At 41.5% G+C, this 22,167-nt stretch overlaps 1 protein-coding gene across 1 annotated transcript; it reads right to left on the bottom strand.

The window, feature by feature from the left end:
* Positions 1-213: 213 nt before the first annotated feature.
* LOC109510130 (cohesin subunit SA-2) lies at positions 214-21,982 on the bottom strand. Its single transcript, XM_019860238.1, has 32 exons — positions 21,825-21,982; positions 19,638-19,745; positions 19,439-19,529; positions 18,256-18,417; positions 18,100-18,196; positions 17,941-18,029; positions 17,794-17,865; positions 16,977-17,181; positions 15,551-15,690; positions 15,405-15,478; positions 15,213-15,336; positions 15,020-15,118; positions 14,396-14,475; positions 14,200-14,307; positions 13,812-13,932; positions 13,619-13,736; positions 13,432-13,535; positions 13,226-13,318; positions 13,049-13,135; positions 12,339-12,539; positions 11,988-12,064; positions 11,831-11,918; positions 11,647-11,727; positions 11,250-11,342; positions 11,001-11,175; positions 2,525-2,661; positions 2,323-2,424; positions 2,091-2,248; positions 1,904-2,020; positions 611-780; positions 469-535; positions 214-379 (listed from the first exon to the last, which is right to left on the bottom strand). The coding sequence occupies exons 2-32, from the start codon at positions 19,688-19,690 to the stop codon at positions 253-255; spliced, it is 3,510 nt and encodes a 1,169-aa protein (XP_019715797.1). The 5' UTR covers positions 19,691-19,745; positions 21,825-21,982; the 3' UTR covers positions 214-252.
* Positions 21,983-22,167: the final 185 nt, after the last annotated feature.

The following is a 22,167-nucleotide window of genomic DNA, read 5'->3' as shown; positions in this document are numbered from 1 at the left end:
CACGTTACACGTAAAATCAAAATTGATGTGGACAATATCATCTTGGGACATGTGGTAGTTGCACCTTCTGGAAGTGAAAATGAACATATAGTACATATGCAGGAGCATCTGCAGCTATGTATACAGTAGATACGGGAAAGCACTTCTATTAAATACGATGTACAGTAAGTGTAAAAATATACCATACGGTACATTCCACGCAAATACTAAAACTGTTTCGTTCAGATTTTAAATGAGAGCACCAAAACCTTGTCAGAGCTCAACTTCTACAGCATCTTCATCGGCATGGTCGTCATCATCACCTGCCTCAGTGTTGACTGTTCCTTGACTTGGGGGTCTTTTCACAAGATGTTCCTGCGCATGGGTGGTCTTGTTGCTGAGTATCACAGGAAGTAACAGGTAAGATCCAAATTGTGAAAAGTTGAGGGGGAAAAAAAAATGAACATACAAGTTCCCGATCCTCACCATGGGCTTGATCGGTGAACTTTTCCAACTTGGGGCTCAGTGGGACTCAGTGGTCCTAAAGACTTGGAACCTGGGGGGTAGGAGGGGGGCCAGGCATGAATATCAGGTCTAAGAATCATCCCAAAATGTCATCTGGTCAGTCCACCTTCTAGTTTGGTCTTTGAGCGTCCAGGCTGCTTCCTGTCCGAGCTGCCGTGGGAGGCGGCATCGTCTCCTTCGGCCAAGAGGGAGCCGCGGTAGAAGACGAGTGGCTGCCAGCGCTCCTCCCTGAGGTCCGCTACTTGATCTGAGGTATGCTTCTGTAAGTAAGCTAACCTGCATGCGCACACGCACACAGAATAGGTTAAAATCTGTGATCAAGGGGGGACGGTAGAAGACGAGTGGCTGCCAGCGCTCCTCCCTGAGGTCCGCTACTTGATCTGAGGTATGCTTCTGTAAGTAAGCTAACCTGCATGCGCACACGCACACAGAATAGGTTAAAATCTGTGATCAAGGGGGGACCTAAAAAAAAAAAAAAAAAAAGACTTGATAAAACTTTTACCCATCCCACATCGTTTCTCACTTTTCCCCAGATGTTTTTGGGAGTGTTTGTCCCCCTGGGGCATTAAGGTCAGGGGATGTCGCAAATACTTGCCAACTGTGCGCTCGTGAAGCCCTTTGAGACTGTTTGTGATTGAGGGCGATGTAAATAAATGTGACTTGAGTTGACTAATGTTTGTAATTTGTCATGTGTATAAGAAACTCCTCAAATAAGAAACTCCTCAATTTACTTCAAATTAGGACCTTGGCACAAGACGGCAAATAAGCACTATATTTGTCTTCATGAAAATCCTCAACTTACGTCACCCTAGTTCCATGGCACAGGACTGCAGCAAAGCACCACTCTTGTCTTAATGAAACTTACTTCAACATAGTTCCTTTGCACCAGATTGTGACACTCATTTTATCTTCATGAAACTCCTGAATTTACTTCATAGTTTCCTTGGCACAAGATGACAGCAAAGCACTACTTTTGTCTTTATGAAACTCCTTAACAGTTCCTTGGAACAAGACTGCAGCAAAGCACTACTTTTGTCTTAATAAAACACCTCAATTTACTTGAACAGTTTCTTGGCACAAGATGGTGGATAAGCACAACTTTTGTCTGTTTGTTGACACGTGATATCAGCAAAGCACTACTTATATCTTAATGAAACTCCTTCACTTACTCCAACAGTTTCTTGACACATGATGACAGCAACGCGCTACTTATATGTTAATGAAACTCTTCAACTTACCTAAACAGTTCAGGGGCATAAGATCGTGGCAAAGTGCTGCTCTTGTATCAATGAAACTCCTCAGCTTACTACAACATAGTTCCTTGCCACAAGATGGTGGCAAAACGCTACTTTTGTCTATTATGTACAGCATTTTGACAATATTGCACAGGAACACTCACACTGTCCTCTTGTCCGGTTTGAGTAGCTTGCTGGAGAACTCGGCCAGGATGCTCAAGTAGGACAGGAACGTAGGTGTGGAACTTTCAAAGTCCCGGAAGGCAAATTCGATGCCACTCCTGCAAAATGTAACGCACACACTTCAGTCACAAGAAGTCACATTGCAGACAGGCAAGTCCGATCGCCGACCTGTGGATGAGGACGAGGCACTGGCGAAACTTGACGAGATCACCAAAAGTGAGGGCGAAGCGTTTGGCCAGCTCCTTGATGCTGCTGAAAGTCTGAACTCCCTGCTGGACGTGAGGCAATCCTCCAGCCTCCTGCTCATGCTTCAGACGCACAAACAGCTAGTCAGGACACAAGAGAAAACAGTAAATGCATCTTCAGTCATTCATAGTTAAGTTTTTGAATGTGCACTTACCTGCTGTAAAGAGAGCACCAGCGTACGAGTGCTCTCGAACTTATCAATAAGTCTGCTCCTGTGTATGGTTTCCTTGATGATGTCACCTAAGTCGTTCTGATACTGAAGCACAAGGTTACAACACTCCAACATAGCAAGAAGAAAAGAGGAACCATTACGATCTGTCTTATTCGTTTTAATGGATGATTTAATGACAATATACCTTGACATAGAAGGTAAAAATGTCCGCTGCCATACTCATCTCCAGCACGCCGTGTAGGATGAGTTTGCAGTAGGCAGCCAGCATGCTTCTCCTTCTGTGAAGCTCCTCCATCTTGTCCTCCTCGGAGTGCCGGCAGGCTGAGTGGGACCACGTCGAGGAGAAGAGATGTTAAAAATGATGACAAAAGTTCTCACACTCAAGAGTGAAGTGTGCAGGGGCTGCCACCTGATATGTTGTTGCCTCTAAAATAGAAACTGAGGGAATGAAACGAGATCCAACCGACGCCTCCGTAGTTATTTTTTATTGCTATTGTGACCACAGAGCTAAAACAATTTTCAAATAAATCAGCGTTTTCTGAAGTGTACTCATGCCCAAAGTCTCAACAGAAATTGAAGTGGAGTGATGGGAACCACTGCGTGACACCAAGATCAGAACACTCCGTAACAAACCTCCAATTGTCTCTCCAAGTCCAGGTTCCATCTAGTTTTATAAAAGACATACGATTGTGACTTTAGCAAATATGCTATTAGGCTAACAACATGTACCTATTACAGGGTTCCCATGCTTCCACTTGCTTTTTATTTATGGACCTTTTAAGGACTTTTGAGGGCGAATTTAGCCATTTTTGAAGGACTTTTTCTCCATTCAGCAGAGGATTCACGGTGGATTTAATGAACAGAAAGCCACATATCACTGAGCTGGTGTTCAAATCATTGCTGCCAAAGGAAGGGCACATCTTTATTTTTCGGGGCAATCAGCTAACCCTTCTTTTGACATACTTGTCAAATTGGCCCGAAATGAACCGAAGTGATCACGTGATCATCATCGGAACTGATCGGAGACGGCGGAAAAAGCAGAGCGGGAACCAGGAAGGCAGGTAGCCCGACAGCAGAGTTTGAGGGGAAGGGCGCCAGGCACATTTTCCGACAAAACTATTAATTGGAAGGTTGGGGAAAATGAAATGAACACCACAGGTTAATTTGTTACTATATAAACATGGTCGTTTTTTTTCGCACAAAAACGCCTTACTATACATGGTCGTTTTTTTCGACCCAAAACGCCTTACTATACATGGTCGTTTTTTTCGACCCAAAACGCCTCACTATACATGGTCGTTTTTTTCGCACAAAAAGGCCTTACTATACATGGTCGTTTTTTTTCGGCCCAAAACGCCTTACTATACATGGTCGGGTTTTTTTCGGCACAAAATGCCTTACTATGCATGGTCGTTTTTTTCGGCACAAAACGCCTTACTATACATCTTCATTTTGTTCGGCCAAAAACGCCTTACGATACATGGTCGTTTTTTTTGGCAAAAACGCCTTACTATACATGGTCATTTTTTTTCGACTAAAAATTCCTTACTAGACATAGTCAATTTTTTTCGGCCAAAAACGCCTGACTGTACATGGTCAGTTTTTTCGGCCCAATACGCCTTACTATACATGGTCAATACGCCTTACTATACATGGTCAATACGCCTTACTATACATGGTCAATACGCCTTACTATACATGGTCAATACGCCTTACTATACATGGTCAATACGCCTTACTATACATGGTCAATACGCCTTACTATACATGGTCAATACGCCTTACTATACATGGTCAATACGCCTTACTATACATGGTCAATACGCCTTACTATACATGGTCAATACGCCTTACTATACATGGTCAATACGCCTTACTATACATGGTCAATACGCCTTACTATACATGGTCAATACGCCTTACTATACATGGTCAATACGCCTTACTATACATGGTCAATACGCCTTACTATACATGGTCAATACGCCTTACTATACATGGTCAATACGCCTTACTATACATGGTCAATACGCCTTACTATACATGGTCAATACGCCTTACTATACATGGTCAATACGCCTTACTATACATGGTCAATACGCCTTACTATACATGGTCAATACGCCTTACTATACATGGTCAATACGCCTTACTATACATGGTCAATACGCCTTACTATACATGGTCAATACGCCTTACTATACATGGTCATTTTTATTCGGCTAAAAATGCCCTACGAGACATGGTCGTTTTTTTTCGGCAAAAAAACGCCTGACTATACATGGTCGTTTTTTTCGGCCCAATACGCCTTACTCTACATGATCGTTTTTTTCCCGCCAAAAACGCCTTACTGTACATGGTCGGTTTTCTTCAGCCAGAAAAAGCCTGACTACATGGTCGTTTTATTCAGCCAAAAAGGCCTGACTATACATGGTCGTTTTTTTTTCGGCCCAATACGCCTTACTATACATGGTCGTTTTTTTCGGCCAAAAACGCCTTACTATACATGGTCGTTTTTTTCGGCCAAAAACGCCTTACTATACATGGTCGTTTTTTTCGGCCAAAAACGCCTTACTCTACATGGTCATTTTTTTCCCGCCAAAAACGCCTGACTAAACATGGTGGTTTTTTTTCGGCCAAAAATGCCTTCTATACATGGTCGTTTTTTTTTTCGGCCAAAAATGCATTACTATACAAGGACGTTTTTTTCCCCGCCAAAAACGCCTTACGAAACATGGTTGTTTTTTTCGACCCAAAATGCCTTACTAGACACGGTCGTTTTTTTTTTCCGGCCAAAAACGCCTTCCTAGACATGGTCGTTTTTTTCGGCACAAAACGCCTTACTATGCATGGTCGTTTTTTTGTCTCAAAACGCCTGACTAGACATGGTCATTTTTTTCGGCTAAAAACCCCTTATTTTTTTTCGGCCAAAAACGCCTGACTATACGTGGTCGTTTTTTTTGAGCACAAAACGCCTTACTATACATGGTCGGTTTTTTTTGCCCAAAAACGCCTTACTATACATGGTCGTTTTTTTCAGCACAAAACGCCTTACTATACATGGTCGTTTTTTTCGGCAAAAAACGCCTTACTATACATGGTCGTTTTTTTCGGCCAAAAACGCCTTTCGATTCATGGTCGTTTTTTTCAGCACAAAACGCCTTACGATACATGGTTGTTTGGCTGTTTATTTCGACACAAAACGCCTTACTATACATGGTCATTTTTTTCCGTACAAAACGCCGACGATACATGGTCATTTTTTTCGGCTAAAAATGCCTTACTATACATGGTCGTTTTTTTCGGCCAAAAACGCCTTACTATACATGGTGGTTTTTTTTCCCGCACAAAACGCCTTACTATACATGGTCGTTTTTTTTTTGTTGCCAAAAACGCCTTACTATACATGGTCGTTTTTTTCGGCATGAAACGCCTTACTTTACATGGTCGTTTTTTTCGGCCAAAAATGCCTTCCTAAACATGGTCGTTTTTTTTCGGCCAAAAACGCCTGACTATACGTGGTCGTTTTTTTTGAGCACAAAACGCCTTACTATACATGGTCGGTTTTTTTTGCCCAAAAACGCCTTACTATACATGGTCGTTTTTTTCGGGACAAAACGCCTTACTATACATGGTCGTTTTTTTTCCCGCACAAAACACCTTACTATACATGGTCGGTTTTTTTCGGCTAAAAATGCCTTACTATACATGGTTGTTTTTTTGGGCCAAAAACGCCTTACTTTACATGGTCGTTTTTTTTCGGCCATAAATGCCTTCCTATACATGGTCGTTTTTTTTCAGCACAAAACGCCTTACGTGGTCGTTTTATTGGGCACAAAATGCCTTACTATACATGGTCGTTGTTTTCGGTGAAAAAAATGCCTTCCTAAACATGGTCGTTATTTTCGGCTAAAAACGCCTTACTATACATGGTCGTTTTTTTGGGCTAAAAATGCCATGGTCCTTTTTTTCGGCTAAAAACGCCTTGCTATACAACGTCGTTTTTTGGGGTTTGAAAACGCCTTACTATACATGGTTGTTTTTTTGTGCTAAAAACACCTTGCTACATGGTCATTTTTTTTCGGCTAAAACCGGCTTACTATCCATGGTCATTTTTTTGTGCTGTAAAAAACGCCTTACTATACATGGTCTTTTTTTTGTTGTGAAAAATGCCGTCTGTCCTTAAAAAACTACTTTACAAAAAACCCTTACTATCCATGCGCTCACATTTCAAAAAATGGTCTTATATAGGCACAATGTAAAACGTTCATGACCTGCCTGGTAGTCAAATGGTTAGTCCGTCAGCGTTGCATTGAGGAGGTGCAGGGTTCGAATCCAGCTCCGTCCTTCCTCTGTGTTCTCAAAAATGTGTGTGGCCATGCATTTTCTGATCCTTTTTTCTGCTCACACTCACACTCACACCTACGGACAATGTAAAGTGTTTGTTCATCACCTGACTGGTAGTTGAATGGTTAGCGCGTTGGCGTTGCACTGCGGAGGTGCAGGGTTTGATTTCCGCTCCAGCCATCCTGTGTGTTCTCAAAAACATGCATGGCTATTCATTTTTTGATCCTCTACTTCGCGCTCACACTCACACCAAGGAACAATACAGAGCATTCAGTCCCCGCCTGGTAGTCGAATGGTTAGTGCATAGGTGTTGCGCTGCGGACGTGCAGGGTTCAATTCCTGGCTCTGGCTGTTCGGTGTGAGGTTGCAAGTTCGACCTGTACCTGTGCAGGTTTCCAAAAACATGTGGCCATCTGTTTTCTTATCCTCTACGCGCGCACACTGACACCTTGGGACAATGTCGACTGCAGGGTTCCCACTCTTCCACTTGCTTTTTCTATATGGACCTTTTAAGGACTTTTGAGGGCTAATTTAGCGATTTTTAAGGACTTTTTCTCCATTCAGCGGGGATTCACGGTGGATTTCATGAACAGAAAGCCACATAGGGGAAGGGTGGGGAAAATGACATACACAAATGAAATCAACACCACAGGTTAATTTTTAAGGATTTTTATTGATTTTAGAAGCTTTCCCTGAAAATTAAGGATGATTAAAACATAATTTTACAGGTTATTTTTTTATGGATTTTTATTAACTTTAGGGACGCGTGGGAACCCTGTAAAAAGCAAAGTGTGGCGAGCCTCTGTCATGGAAATCCCCATATACAGTGAATAGGCAATCATTCCCAACAGCCTCTCAAAAATATCCACAGTGCTTCTTTTTATTGTCAACCATTATTGTTGAAATAATAATAATTATTATTATTATTATCATTATTATTATTATACTATAATATTGCTACTGTACAGCAGCCAGGGCAATCCACTTCTTTTTTGACAATCATGTCATGTTCTTTGCAGTTCATCAACAACAAATTAACTACAGGAGGTAAATGTGGTGCTTCAAAAATCTTATTTCCAGACAAGAAAGTTTTTCCACTGCAGTGAGTTCATATATGTGGGGCGGCCAGTTGTCTTGTGTGCGGATGTGAGATGCCGTCTGTATTTTCTTTTCACATAGACTGTCTCATTCATCGTGTTCAGCCACGTTACCCAAAAACTATCTAGCGACTTTTATGCTACTGTATCAAAACGTGCTCATCGCTTCGAGAACTTTGTGAACTGCAGGTAAAACCCCAAAAAAGGCTAATTCAGTTAACGCTAATAATAGAAAAATAGTCTCCAAATGTGTTGCTGTTGTTGCTGCTCACTAGTTCATGTTCATCCATGTCACTGCCGTCCCAGTGCTTTCACCCTCTAAGACCCCAAGATGTCACTCAATCATGAGCGCAACAGTGGTTGACTTTACCGCTAATTCCATCATGTCGACCTCTGCGTTGGAAAAATTCAGGAGATAGCAAGGATGTTTCTAGACCTCCTGAAAGCCTCAGGCAAGAAAGACCATGGAGAGTTCCCCAAAAAACAATAACAAACCTGTTAGTTGCCGGTCCCGACATGTCTATGGGAGTTTCCAGTTGTGTTGATGACATGAAGCAACATGAGCTATCTCTGTGGGCCCACTTCTAACTACCCATCAGCCAACAATCATTAGTCAGGGGCCCAATGCAGGGAGATTCTCAACACCTTCTCGCTTAAGTGTCCAAAACAGTGCCATTGTTTTGTTGTGGGCCAATATCAGCAATCCTAATGCCCCCTTTGGCTTGGGGGGGGCAGGCAATTGCCCAGGTTGCCTGCTCTTTTGCTGCGTTTTTGCTCGCAAGGCAAGGTGCCACAGTATTTGTACTTTATCCTTTCCTCCACTTGCTCGGGGAGGCAACAACGGGGCACGCCTCGACACAATGGTTTCAGCAGGTGCAACATCAAACATAAGACGAGAGGATCTTTGCGACGACAGCATGTGGCTTCAATCGGCAGCGAGGCCAATAAAACGAGCGAGGAGGTGAGCCAGAGTTGATTGGATTTTTCTCACGGAAAAAAAGAGAGACTGAAAACACTTGATGCTTTCGCCTCACCATGATCTCTCACACAAGAACAAGTGTCCATAAAAGCCAAAGTGCTCGCAGGCTAATCCCATAAAACAACAGCTTTTTAGGAGCAATAATAGCCCCCTTGTGCTCCCTCCCCTCTGTGTTGCTTTGAACATTGAAAAGCTTCCCACTGGACCCCTTATTGACTCGCCTGCTCTCTCCACCATATTTGGATGTGATAGTTCATTCAGTGTTATCCAGTTATTAAAAACCACTGAAGGAATTTAACTCCTACCTCCTTTTGAGATTTACAAGCCAACGCTGTTTTCCTCATCTTAAAATATCCACACCAAAATATCACACAAACTTTAGATGCTTGGCGATATTTCCGTAACAAAAGAAACATGGTTTCACTCTACTTTTGCACTTGTGGAGAAATGAATTGCACTCTGTGTTTAATGTCGCCATACGACTTAAAGACAGAGTGAGTGCGCCACCTGGTGTGCGAGATGTGTCCTACACCATAGCCTCGTTTTCAACAACTTTTACTGTTCATTTCAAAATGTTATTTGGACTTGTTCCACAGGAAAATATTTTTAAAGATTCATACTTTTAATATGAATTTTATTGTCGGAGTTTTTTAAAGTGCTGTCTTGTTATTCTTTGGTCTCATTATAATTTATAATAGAGAAGTTGTACAGAGAAAATGTTTATGCATGTACAGTATCATAAATAATTATTATTCTCTTATAATAGTCCATGACTTTTATTTTGGTTATTCTGCCCCCAAAAATATCAATGAACTATTGTATTTCAATTTAAAAATAGATCTGTTTTTTTAGAAGATTTAATAGATTTATTGTCACGAGCTGCCCCTAACATCAATTCTATTTTTACATATGCACAGATTTTTCTTGTATAGACTGATTCAGACACATTCAACCATGCATAACCATATAAATATACCGTATATTAATACACTTTCCCATGCTTGAAGGGGTTTCGTCCAGGTACTCGGGCTCTCTCCCACATCCCAAATCATGCATATTAAGTTGATTGAAGATTCTAACTCGTCCATGGGTATGACTGTGAATGTTTCTTTGTCTATACTGGACGTCCCCTATGATTTACCGCTCACCTAAAGTTGGAATAATTTGTTTGCAATATAGTGTAGTTCGACTCACTCTGTGACTAAATAAGGAGCAATGCTGTGTTAAAGGTCCCAGTGTACCATAATCGATTTTTCCCATTGCTTTATGCATAACATCGGTAAAAATTGACTCTGTGACATGACATTTAGTAGACCAGGTGCTTTGTTCAACTGCATGCAACGAGCAGATTTCAATTTCACGCCACGTGACGTCAGATCGTGACTCATGGTTCAGGTATGTGCCCACTTCGTGATTGCTACACGCCCATTCAAGGCTGTAGTATTTGGACTTGACGTGTCATTCATTAGCTTTGAGTTGTTGCAGTTTTCTCGTCAGCTCGGTACAATTTATTGCTCCCCGGCATCCAAACTCCTCCTCGTCTCTCTCCTGAGGTTGACCACCATTAATAAAGCAACATTGTTCTTGTCGCTGTTGTTTATATGCACACACGGTTGATAAAGCAAAATGTTTCCTGCCATCTAAGAAGAGTGTTGAGCATCATGAAATGTCTTAAATTTTTCGGTCGATGAGAATTGTATTTTTCTGTCTTAAGGTTTACTCTTGAGAACCCAGCCGCTGGGGAGCAGTGCCCTCCCCTGGGGGCACACTGTTCCCCTGTGCCGGTACTTTGCTTAAGGTTTACTCTTGATCTCATCTTGACTTGGACTTGGACTTAGACCTTGAGTACTCAGTCTTGACATGGACTGGGACTTTGGTGACTCGTACTTGACTTGAACACGGTAAAGGTGGACTCTGGCCCATTCAATTTAGGAATGAAATGACCGATGTTGACAATATACCAGCGACTTGTGCAAAGCTAAAACTTTGCATCAGCTGCCAAACCACAGAGGACTTGAGGAGTAAACTAATTCAATGTATATTTGGAGGAACTTCAGAACATTTCAGAACCAGAATCGTGCTGTGTTTGGCACATAGAAAACTGCTGCTGAAATGGGATGGAATAAAACCCTAGTTGAATAAGTAAGCAATATGACATCCCTTTCTGTGTTTCACCGCTGTGGTTGAAGTCACTGGGCCGAGAACGACAACTATTCAACGTTCAACAAAGCTCTCACCTTTGCATTCGTGGTCACCATCTCGCCCAGCAAAGACGTTCTTGCACACAAAGTTCAACAGCGCCATCTGTAGTTTGGGCGTGGGCGTGTATGGCAGGGGGCTCCAGGAAGTGGGATGCCACACTTGTTGCTGGTAGGAGTGGGCAGTCAGGATGTCGGACACACCCAGGAATGCCTGAAATGAGAGGAAAAAGAGGGAGTTGATTGAGGAGTGAGTGGATTACTCTTCGTAAGAATGACACTTTGTACCTGCTGTCTGACGCTGTGATTGGAGTGGGAGAGACAACGATGACTTGCCTCACAGAACACACGCAACTGAAGCCTCAGGGACACAGCCTGGTCCTAATAAAACAGACAAAAACACATATTTGTGATAAACACTCATTACAACATTTAATAACAACACATATAAATTCAGCCTTTACGAAGACAAACAAGGCTTAGTTTGACTGTAATTTAAAAAAATGTTCATTATTGGAGTTCTATGCAGTGGTGATGAACTGCACCATGAGCTATTGTGTTTCTATTCTTAGGCTTATTTAGCTACAGAACTCCTCTTATAACCGATAACCACATCGGAACTGAGAATTATGAGCTTATTAATCACATTTCTCTGAACATTTGTGTATATTTTGCAATAACTCACCCTGGAGGTCATAATTTCACTGCTTGTGCTCAGTGACCAGAAAACACAGTAAGACAGACATTGTAACACTTCCTTTAACACCTGTCAGAAAAAAAGAAAATAATTGCTCTTTTCTTGCCGATTAATATCAACACTCATTTTCAAATATTTTAAATCTTAAAATCTCAAAGGTAACGTTAATAACCTGAGGTGGCGCCCCCTCCTGGCTGCCCTCTACCGGCAGAAGAGGCAAGAGCAGGTCGAACAGATTCCAGCCGGACAGATCGTGACAGCTGTCAGAACGCAGAAGCAATGTCAGTGGAAGATCAGAACGAGGATTCTATTTGTTTTGAACAACTTACTTGTGGAAAGCGCTGACTTTCTTCAGTGTGACAAAAAGGTCTCCAGTCTGCTCCTGATCAGCAGAGAAGATGGCCCCCTGAAGAATAGAGCTTTAATGTTTGCATGCAAGCTATTCCCGTCGAGCAAACATCTTGGACTGGTTATAGTAAAAAAAAAAACAAAAACAAAAACAAAAACAATAACAATAGGGTCCTTTTTATGGATGGGATGGAACTAACTGAAGTTCGAATGCTGCAAGGATGCGGAGAAAAAAACAATTACCTCCTGATTTGACAATTCATTAGGGTTCTTGCTCTGCCAACATGACAGAAATCTTTACAGTTTGAAGATTGGCCCTGTTGGAAACTCACCACGAGGGAGTTGGTCAGCAGGTCTTTCAGGTGGTCCACCCAACCCTGGACCATGGAATCTCTGACGGGCCGGGCCATGGAGCCCCAGGTGGTCTCCTCTCCACACAGACTAAGGAATGTGCGAGACGCCGCCTCCAGGACGGCGGCGTCTGAGTAGACCTCCAGAACTGCTCGAATTTCCGCTAACAGTCTGGAGACCAACTGAGGAGGGGGGGTCGGCATCCAAAATCAATGAATTGTGGAGCTTTATTAGATTTTTATGTTTCATTTCTGCGCAATGACAAAAATTAAAATTCTTTCAAATTTGATCGCACCCATCTGTCTAGTTAGCAGTGATTGGACAACGTGTGAAGGACCCCTGGAAACATTATCCAAAAACAGCTACATTAAATCAAAACAAGCAACTTCCTGTGCATGTTCAGGTATTTGTTAGCACATTTATTTTGTGGATCTACTCATGATAGACACCCCTACCAAATTTGAAGTTGCTAAATGAAACCGCCTTTGGGGGCTGAATTGACAAGTAAGCCTTGACACTGCTTGTGTAAATATCAACCATGCAGGTTTAATAAAAATTAATGTAGTTTTCCTCAATCCTGTTGACTGACAGACAAACCGACATGGGTGTAAACATCATTAAAACATCATGTATAACTTCATGACTTCACGAAGCGCAAAAACCTGCACAGACAGTGGGCCGGACTGCTGACCTGTGTGTTCTTGGCCTCGGGGCTCTCTGGCAGAAAGTACTGAGGAATCCTCATCAAGGAGGCAACAATATCCCAGCGACCTGAAAACTGAAAAAAAGTGGTCTTAGGTGTCATTCAATCATCATGACATCGAAAATTTACAATGATGACTGGCAGGCAGTTAAAGGCAAGGGATACCTTGGCTAGTAAGTGTGGAAGCACTGTGAGGAAATGCTGCGTCAGCTTTGAGCAGTCATCAACCTGAACTTTTTTTTCTCTGGAACTCAACATCTGGTAGCAAAGATAGACAAACGCATCAACATAATGATTCCATCTGCCTTCTCAAATTAAAACCAGTTTCCTGATTCAAATCGTTTTTGTTACACTCCGACAAAATCGCCGACCTTCTTTGCACCATTCCTCCCAGCCAGCACTGGTCCTTCCGATGCCTGACGCACAGAGGCTAACATGAGCTCCACTAGCACCGCTTCATCCTCCCTTGTGAGGCCTAAAAACAAGTGGTAGTCAATTTGCTTTAAACAAAAAAAAAAGAAGCTCCAACAAGACCAAGCAAATCCTCCCAACCTGTACCCAGCAAAGGACTGGGAAGGTCTTGCAACAGTAAAGACGTGATGGTGGGCCAGTCCTTTAGCAGAGCTCCACTGCAGTCCCATAGGCTGTCCACGAGGTAGACCACATGGTTGTGGAGCTGTAAACAGATGTGTTAGTAGTGTCGCAGACACGGACATGAATCGCAGGCATCTGAAATGAATGAGCATTTCACCTTAGAGTCACGGTGGAATTCCAGCAGGGCCTTGAGTCTAGTAAACGTTTGTTGTTTATGAGCCTCCTCTTGACTTCTCTCATCCTGATTGATAGCGGTAGCATCATCAATGCTGAGAACCCTTAAACAAACACAAAACATGTTCAGTTTGACTTAGCCAAACTAAAACCACTCAAGATGCTTCTCCCTTTATTTTAATTGTATTAACATTATTTTAATATATTTTATTTCATAAGGATTTTTAATATTTTAATTGCACTTTATTTTACATTGTTACCATTCCCATATACATACATATTGTACATAGATATCCTTTCAGCATTTCCCCATAGGATATTGTGAAGCGTCTTTTTTTTTTGTTTGTTTTTTTTTACCCAAAAGTGTCTACCTTAAGAAGAGCAGCTCCCCAGCTGTGACTGCAAGGGGGCGCTGAGAGGAATAAACAAGCTGAAGGAGAGGCTTGTAGTCATCTGCAGTGAGCACGTCTTCATGTGTTCTGAAGGGTTAGAGACAAGAGGGCAGCGCAACAATCACTATTATGAAAGGAAAAAGGCTAATTCGTTGACACAGATCTGGTGGCTTACTTGGAAATGAGCAGCAACAACTTCATCGTCTGCAAAGCCACTTCGTGGTCTTTGTCCAGCGTCATAGAGATCATACGGTCCTGGAAGGCAGGTGGTATACTCATGGGTGATGCCATTTAATTTTTTACTCATATCGTGACGTCTGGAGACTCCGGCCCACAAAATTCAAAGGGAAAATGCTCTAAGAGGGATATTTTTATATTACTGGTATATACGTATACAATGTATACAGTGTATTAATTATTCATATATAGTGGTACCTCTACTTACTAATCTAATTGGTTCTGGAAGAAATTTCTTCACGAGAAAATTTTAGAGTAGAGACGCGTTTTCCATGTAAATGCCCTAATCCGTTGCAAGCCCCCCCCCCCAAATTCAGACGTAAATGTTTTCTAAAGCATAAAAATGCATCAAAATATGTAACAAACACATGTTACAATTAGATTATTGCACAATAAATGACAGTTGTGCATAATGTAAAAAATAAAGACTAAATGGTAATGGGTTTGTGTTAGTTAAATCCTGCACCCTAACCTCATATTTTCTACCCTCGATTGTTTTTGTTTCTTCAAAATAATACTTTTTTTAGGAGTTCATCTCAAGCTAACAAAAGAATGTGGTTACCTTGAAGCGGCTAGTGAAGAGGTCCAGGTGAGGCAGAACAATGGGATCTCCATATAAACTCTGCAGGCCTAAAACACACTTGAGACGCACATCTGGAATCTACAGGACAATATGCAAAACAATACAAAATTGAAACTAGTATTCTAAGGAATATAAAATTGCATTCGCCATGTGTGCCGCATAACTTGTTCACCTTGTCATATGACATCCAGTCCATGTATTTGAGGTAAGTGTCATTGAGGAACACAGAACTGTAGAGCCTCATCCATCGGCCCAACTCCTCCGCACAGATGGAACGGATTTCTGGATGCACGTCACTGGACCACACATACAGATTTATCTTAGCTCTCAACGGTGTGTTCAGAGAGCCATGGAGTAGTTGTACCGATATCTCTTGAGAAAAACGGCCTTAAAGATGACGTTCATCATGCTCTCGATCTCGGCCCTCTTCCCTTGTAGCTTGAAGACAAAAGCCCAGATGTTTTGAATGGAATTTCTATCCTGGCAAGGGGAAAGCATTGTGTTTCTTACCTCCTTCACCTTCCGCTGTGCTCGTTCCACTTGTGCTTTCTGTCTGCTTGGCCTCTGCACCTGCTGCAGCTTTTGAGTCTTCTCAACAGCCAGGCTCAGATTGACAGCCACGTCCATCAGGGAGGTCAGCAGTTTGACCGCTAATCAAAATGATGGAAAATGCATGAAAGGATAAATTGTTCCACTGAAATAGGTGCATGATATTTAATATGACAAAACGGACTTCAGACTTACAGGAGGTGAATTTTGCAGAAAATATGGAGTGACAGATTTATTGTTTACAAAATGTGACTTGACACATTTTTATGAGGAAGTATACACATATTCGTGGCTGCCTGTTATTTTAATGCAGAGGTCAGCAACCTTAAATTGGCAAACCGCGATTTGGACTACCTCACGCAGAAAAAGAAAGACATTGGAAGCCACAAAACCCTTATGACCTCAAGAGTGAAGATAACATCACATGTTGTTTTGATACGTTTATGTAGAAAAAATACGTTGTTTTGCATTCAATAAATCAGTTAACTTCGAGAGAGAATGTAAATAGTTATTTCTGCATGTAACAAAAACTATAAAAAAAAAGACTTGACTGAACCTTACTTTCTAATACTGTATATAAGTCAATGTCGATGGGAGTCTTGACTCGTCCTCGTATTCATGAAAGTAAAGTCACAGCAAACCAAAACACCGCTACCTGATGCTGTGTTATGTCATAATTTTATCGCATGGAGCGTGCAGTCAGCTGTAAACTTGAATTAAGACTTGTCGTTGTGGCACAAGACTCATGTTTGAAAGGTAAAACAAGCATTTTTAATTCTGAGAATTTTTTATTTCTTATTTTTAACTGGTAAGTAAGCTGTTTTTTGGGCCCAAAAAAATCTTTGGAGATGTTTTTTGTTGTTGTTTTTGTTTGTTTGTTTTGTTTGTTTTTTTAATCAAAAATAAAAATTAAGCAATAAGAGGGATTAATGTACAAGCCAATCTATTTGAAACTGATTCACTTACTGGTTTAGTCATTGTTCTCCCAAGGAATGTAATATTTTGATCTGCTTTAATGAAGAACTAGAGAAAGCAAATAAAAGTTACTGTTGAGAGAGTGAAACCAGAGGAATTGGACAAGTGAAAATTAAATGGTGGCTCTTAATGATGACTCAATTGTTAAAATAGGTGCCAATTTGTTAATTGAATAGTTGCCATTAATCAATGTAATTTTTACACCTCAAAAATTCATCCTTAAAAACCCTACTGAAAAAAAAAGAAAAATTACTGGCGCCAACTATCTGCTGTTCAAGTGTTCCTGTGTGTGTGTGTGTGTGTGTGTGCGCGCGCGGTGTGTGTGTGTGTGTGTGTGTGTGTGTGTGTGTGTGTGTGTGGTGTGTGTGTGTGTGTGTGTGTGTGTGTGTGTGTGTGTGTGCATGGCCATTACCTGCTAGTGTGCAGGTGTGTCGGAATGCTCGTATGTGGGAGTCAGCGAGCTCGGAGAGTAGGGAGATGAGCATGTTAATCAAGTAGCTGTCAAAGATGAGGCTGTGTTGACACTGGCAAACCAGCACAGACACAAAGTCGCACAGCTCAGAGTGAAACCATCGGCCGTATGGTCCAGGCTGGATCAGAGGGTACTCCATGCTGTCCTATAAGGCAAGTGTTACACATGTACCGGTATATACATTTTCACCATGAACACTTTGCAGTACCATTCTAATCAATGAGGTAAATGAAAATGTCCAAATTGGGCCCTATGTGTCAGTAGCTGTGTCCAAATTCACAGGTTGCGCTTGATGTTACTTCTGTCGCAACTTCACCACACGTGGTTTCCAAATTCAAGAAAGACAATTCGCAGGCTGGGTCCTACGACGCCTGCGTGGACCGCATAGACCGTGGCAAATTTGGACTGGCTTAGTATGAATTTGGACACCAGGTACGGTCGAGTCACGCCGGAAGTGACGTCATGTGGCCAAAAATGCGGCCTTCAGAGAACCCAGCCTGTGAATTTGGACACAGACAATGTTTTGGATACGCAGTGCATCAGAGCTCCAAAGGTTTCCTCTAGTATATTGTACTGGTAAATAACAGAATTTAACAGAGTTTAACAGAATTTGAAATACATTTGACAAAATCATCTACCATTAAAATATATATATGTATATATATGGTTTACTGATGGGTAAGTCATTGTTTATATTCCCGACTGACTGATTGATTAATTGAGTGATTAATTGTATAGCAAAGTAGATAATGCTCACAGCATCCATGGGCCAAGTGACAGTGAGAATCCATGGAAAAGCCAGAAACTTCTTGTATTGCAAACCGGCAACCTAAAACACAGTGTGTTGTAGACTCTTACCACAAAGTAGTTGTGTGACAGATGCAACATAATGACTTCTTCCGACCTCATCCGAGTCCTCCACCAACTCGTCCACCATCTTGTCCATGGCATCACTGTCGCCTTTGGTGTGACACATTTCAGCTGTGACCACACCTGCAAAAAAAAAAAACATTTGGCATGATGCATGTGTGCTGAGAGATGGTCATTACAGTGTGAACGTTGCCTTTGCAACCACAGCACTGGATGAAGAATCTGATGAGGTCGAGGAGGGAGGCATCTCTGTCCGCGGCATAGGCCTCCGTCCAGCCGTCGATCACCACCTGCTCAGATGTCAGTCAGAATCGGCTAAGGATCAGAATGTTGTCAAGGTGGATCTTACCCGCATGGCGCTTGGACCCATTGTAATGGCGTCAAACAGAGTGACAGCCTCCGCGTGTGCACGTTTACGATGACGGACGTCCTTTCGAACACCGCAACGGCGACTTTGGGCCTTTTTCCTTGTGACATTCTCCACTTCCTTGTGAGTTCTTTTCCTACGCCTCTGTGGTTTACACAAATGACACAAGTTGGAGATAACTTGACACTTGAGTCTAGTTCAAGTCATTCAAAGCATTTTTAAAATCATATTTTCCAAAATGTAGTTCTTGCATGTGCGGCCCGGTGATGATCCCGGCCGGCTCTGGCCTTCCTGTGGGAAGTTTGCATGTTATGTCCGGCCCTGCGTGGGTTTTCTCCGGGTACTCGGGTTTCCTCACACATTCCAAAAACATGCATGGCAGGCTGATTGAACACTCTAAATTGTCCATAGGTGTGAGTGTGAGCGCGGATGGTTGTTCGTCTCTGTGTGCCCTGCGATTGGCTTCAGGGTGTGCCCCCGCCTACTGCCCGAAGACGGCTGGGATAGGCTGCAGCACCCCCCGTGTCCGTTTTGAGGATAAAGCAGATCGAAAAATGGATGGATGGATAGTTCTTGCATTGTATGCACTTTTTGTAATTTTAGTAACCTACTTTTTATTTCTTTACTTTGCTTTTTTAAATGGCTGTAACTCTTTTGTTTGAAACCACTTATAAATGTTGTGGATTGAGTTACTTAGTTTATGAAATGCACTATATACTGTAAATAATGCTGCCCATGGCTTCAAACTGCCCTTAAACGGTAGCATTTTGCAACTAAAATTTGAGACGGTGCAACTATAATTATTATCCACTCGCGGCAGTGCAACCATTAAATTTGCAGATTTATAATTTTTTTTTTTGTTGTTGACAAACTTTTGCTCCACACGTCAGCTCTTTTATCAATAATATGGTTAAAATGAATGGGAAGAATATCGATTTTGCAAGTCAATTTCCAGTATGTGCCCCTTAAAATTTCAGGTTAGGGGTGACTATGCTCCCAGTAAAAAACCCTACAGATATGCTGCACTGCTGGCCTTCACAATTTTTTTTTTTTTGCAAAGAAAAAAAAAAAAGGATTAATCATGGGAAACTACAGTATCATGTTTTATTCATAATTCTTTTTCTCAAATTTCCCAATTTTCTGTAATGCACCATGAATAACTCACCCCTCTCTTGTGTCTGTTCTCGTTGCCAGACTCATCCTCGGAATTGTTGACAGCTCCTGAGGAGTTTGCCTTGTCCTGGTTTGAGCTTTTACTGCCAAGAAAAATGAAACATTATTGTACATCGATTTAAAATAAATGACCCAGAAGGAAACATACTATCTATTTTTTCTTGTAATGTCAAAAAAAAAAAAAACAATACTTCAGCTCAGAGGATCCACCGGATGCAGCTGCAGACGCGGGGTCTGGTATCATCTCCTCCTTTACACAACACTCAGGTGACTTGTTTTACTGGGAGCAACTCTTTAGTCTAAAAGTCAGAAAATCATGTTGATAATAATTAGACAAGATAATCATGTTGCCATAAGCCTACATTACCTCAAGACTGCAAGTGCCAAAAAGGATTGCTTGCAAAAATACGCTGCGTATTATGACTGCATCCCAAAGGCTTTTCATGATTTGGTGATGCTAAAAGGTTGAGAGTGTTGTTGTTGTAAAGCGTTGACACGAATCATATGAGTGTGATGACTGGAATGGGGAATGTGATCATATACACTTGACTTCCGCTGATTCCCTGAGACTGATTCACCTAACCTATGATTAAGAATCACTGATATAGAGCAGACCATTCACACTCACACCTAAAGACATTTTTTAGAGACTTTATTGAACCTGACACGCATGTTTTTGGAATGTGGGAGGAAGCAGGGGAACCCAGAAAGCAATGAAATCAAACTCCCAATTTCGTGAGATGTATGTGCTCATCCACCATATCCCACAATAAACTTTTATTTATTTATTTTTGATTAAAATAGCATAGAACCAACTAGGGCGGCACAATATATAGAAAAAAAAGCATCATCGCAATAATGGCACGTGCAATATACGTATCACAAAGACTTTTTATATGGAATTGTATGCTTTTATCTGACTTTAAAGGAACTGTGGCCCAGTTTTCACTCCAAAAAACGGATATTAGTTTGCATTTTAAATTTTATTCATTGGTTTGGAAGAGATCAGTAAATAAGTAAAAGGATTTGCTGATAAACAGCAGAATTCAGTCCTGAGGTAGCAAAACAGCCCCAGAGCATCACAGTGGCACCGCCATGCTTCACACTGTTGGTATAATGTTCTTTTTAATCAAATGCTGTGCCGGTTCTCCACCAGATGTAATGGGCCACACATCTTTCAAAACGTGCAATTTTCAGTCCACATAGTTCATCAGTCCACATAATGTTTCCCCAAAAGTCTTGAGGATAATCAAAATGTCTTTTGGCAAATGTGAGACAAGCCTTATGTGTTCTTTTTGGACAGCAGTAGTTTTCACATGGGAACTGTCTTTAGTCATAGTTACTTTGTGATTTAACAAAGGGGGGCAATTACTTTTTTACATGGGGACAGGTAGTTCGGGATTCTTTTTGTTGTGCCTTAATTAAATTGGCATTTAGAAACCATATTTTGTATTACCTTGGGTAGTCTCTGTGTGATATTAAAATTGGTTTGATGAACTGAAACGTGTGCACGATAAATATGTAATGAACACAGAAATCAGGAAGGGGACAAATACTTTTTCACAGCACTGTACATCACAAAAAATCTAAATAATATTGATTTGACAATATTCAACACGCATATTGCATAGCCACGAATATGGCATAGTCGTTCATCCATCCATTTTCTAATCCGTTTATCCTCGTGACGGTGGTGCGGATGCTGGCACCGACCCCAGAACTCTTCGGGCAGAAGGCGGGGTACACCCTGAACTGGTTGCCAGCCAATCGCAGGGCACACAGACAAACAACCACTCATACTCGGGGACAATTTACAGTGTCTCCATTTTGCATATTTTCCAATATTGTGGAGCCCTACTACCAAGTAACTTTTCTTCATATAATTAAATAAATGACATTTTTACTTTTTTAATCAATATTCTCCAGGCACCAGAGTGGCGGCGTTGCGGTACTGTATTTGCATCGTATGTTGAGATTGCTATGAGATGGTGTTGTGTCCTTAATTCACCTACGGTGGAACGCAATCGAAGCATACAATGGAATAACTTGGTGTTCAGCACATAATGTATTAATCTATAGATATGGGAGGTGTCCCATACAAATAAGATTAAAAGCTCCGTTGATCGGTAAAACAATTTTTAAGTACGTTCTTCAAGGAAGGAGCACTTTCCCCGGGGAGCAGAATTACAAGATAACGAACGATGTTTTGAAAGCACAGGGAGCAATTACAAGCTATACTACAGTTGGATCAAACACAAAATTCCAGAAAACCCAAATGTAAAAGTATAATCCACCCTTGTTTACTGTATTGTGTAGTCATAACAACAAAGTCAGCCTTTTCAGACCAAACTAAACAATACAACAACCAGCATCCTTACCGTCATTGTCGTAGGCAATTCTTCCGCGAACATCATTGTATTATTTTAAAATACAAATGTGTAAGAATCAATTTATTCAGTGAATTATTGCATGTTTTCTCCATTGTTTTCACCGTGGCTCTCACAGTCAAGTTTACGGAAAATCCGAAACGTTCTTGATTGGCTGAAATTCTGAACTGGAATTGTGTGATTGGATTTTCACTAAACGTCAATCTCTTGGAGTTCGTCCCACTTAACCGGTTAGTTGGGCTGCGCTGCATTCAGGTGACATTGGAAAGAGTGGTAGCCTTTTCCATTCCTGACGACCGTTTGAATTTCTCTGATGGTTTTTTTTCCCCTTGAT

The sequence above is a fragment of the Hippocampus comes genome, unplaced genomic scaffold (assembly GCF_001891065.2).
Source record: "Hippocampus comes isolate QL1 unplaced genomic scaffold, H_comes_QL1_v1.1 scaffold39, whole genome shotgun sequence".
Lineage (NCBI taxonomy): Eukaryota > Metazoa > Chordata > Actinopteri > Syngnathiformes > Syngnathidae > Hippocampus > Hippocampus comes.
This window is presented reverse-complemented; position numbering and strand designations above follow the sequence as displayed.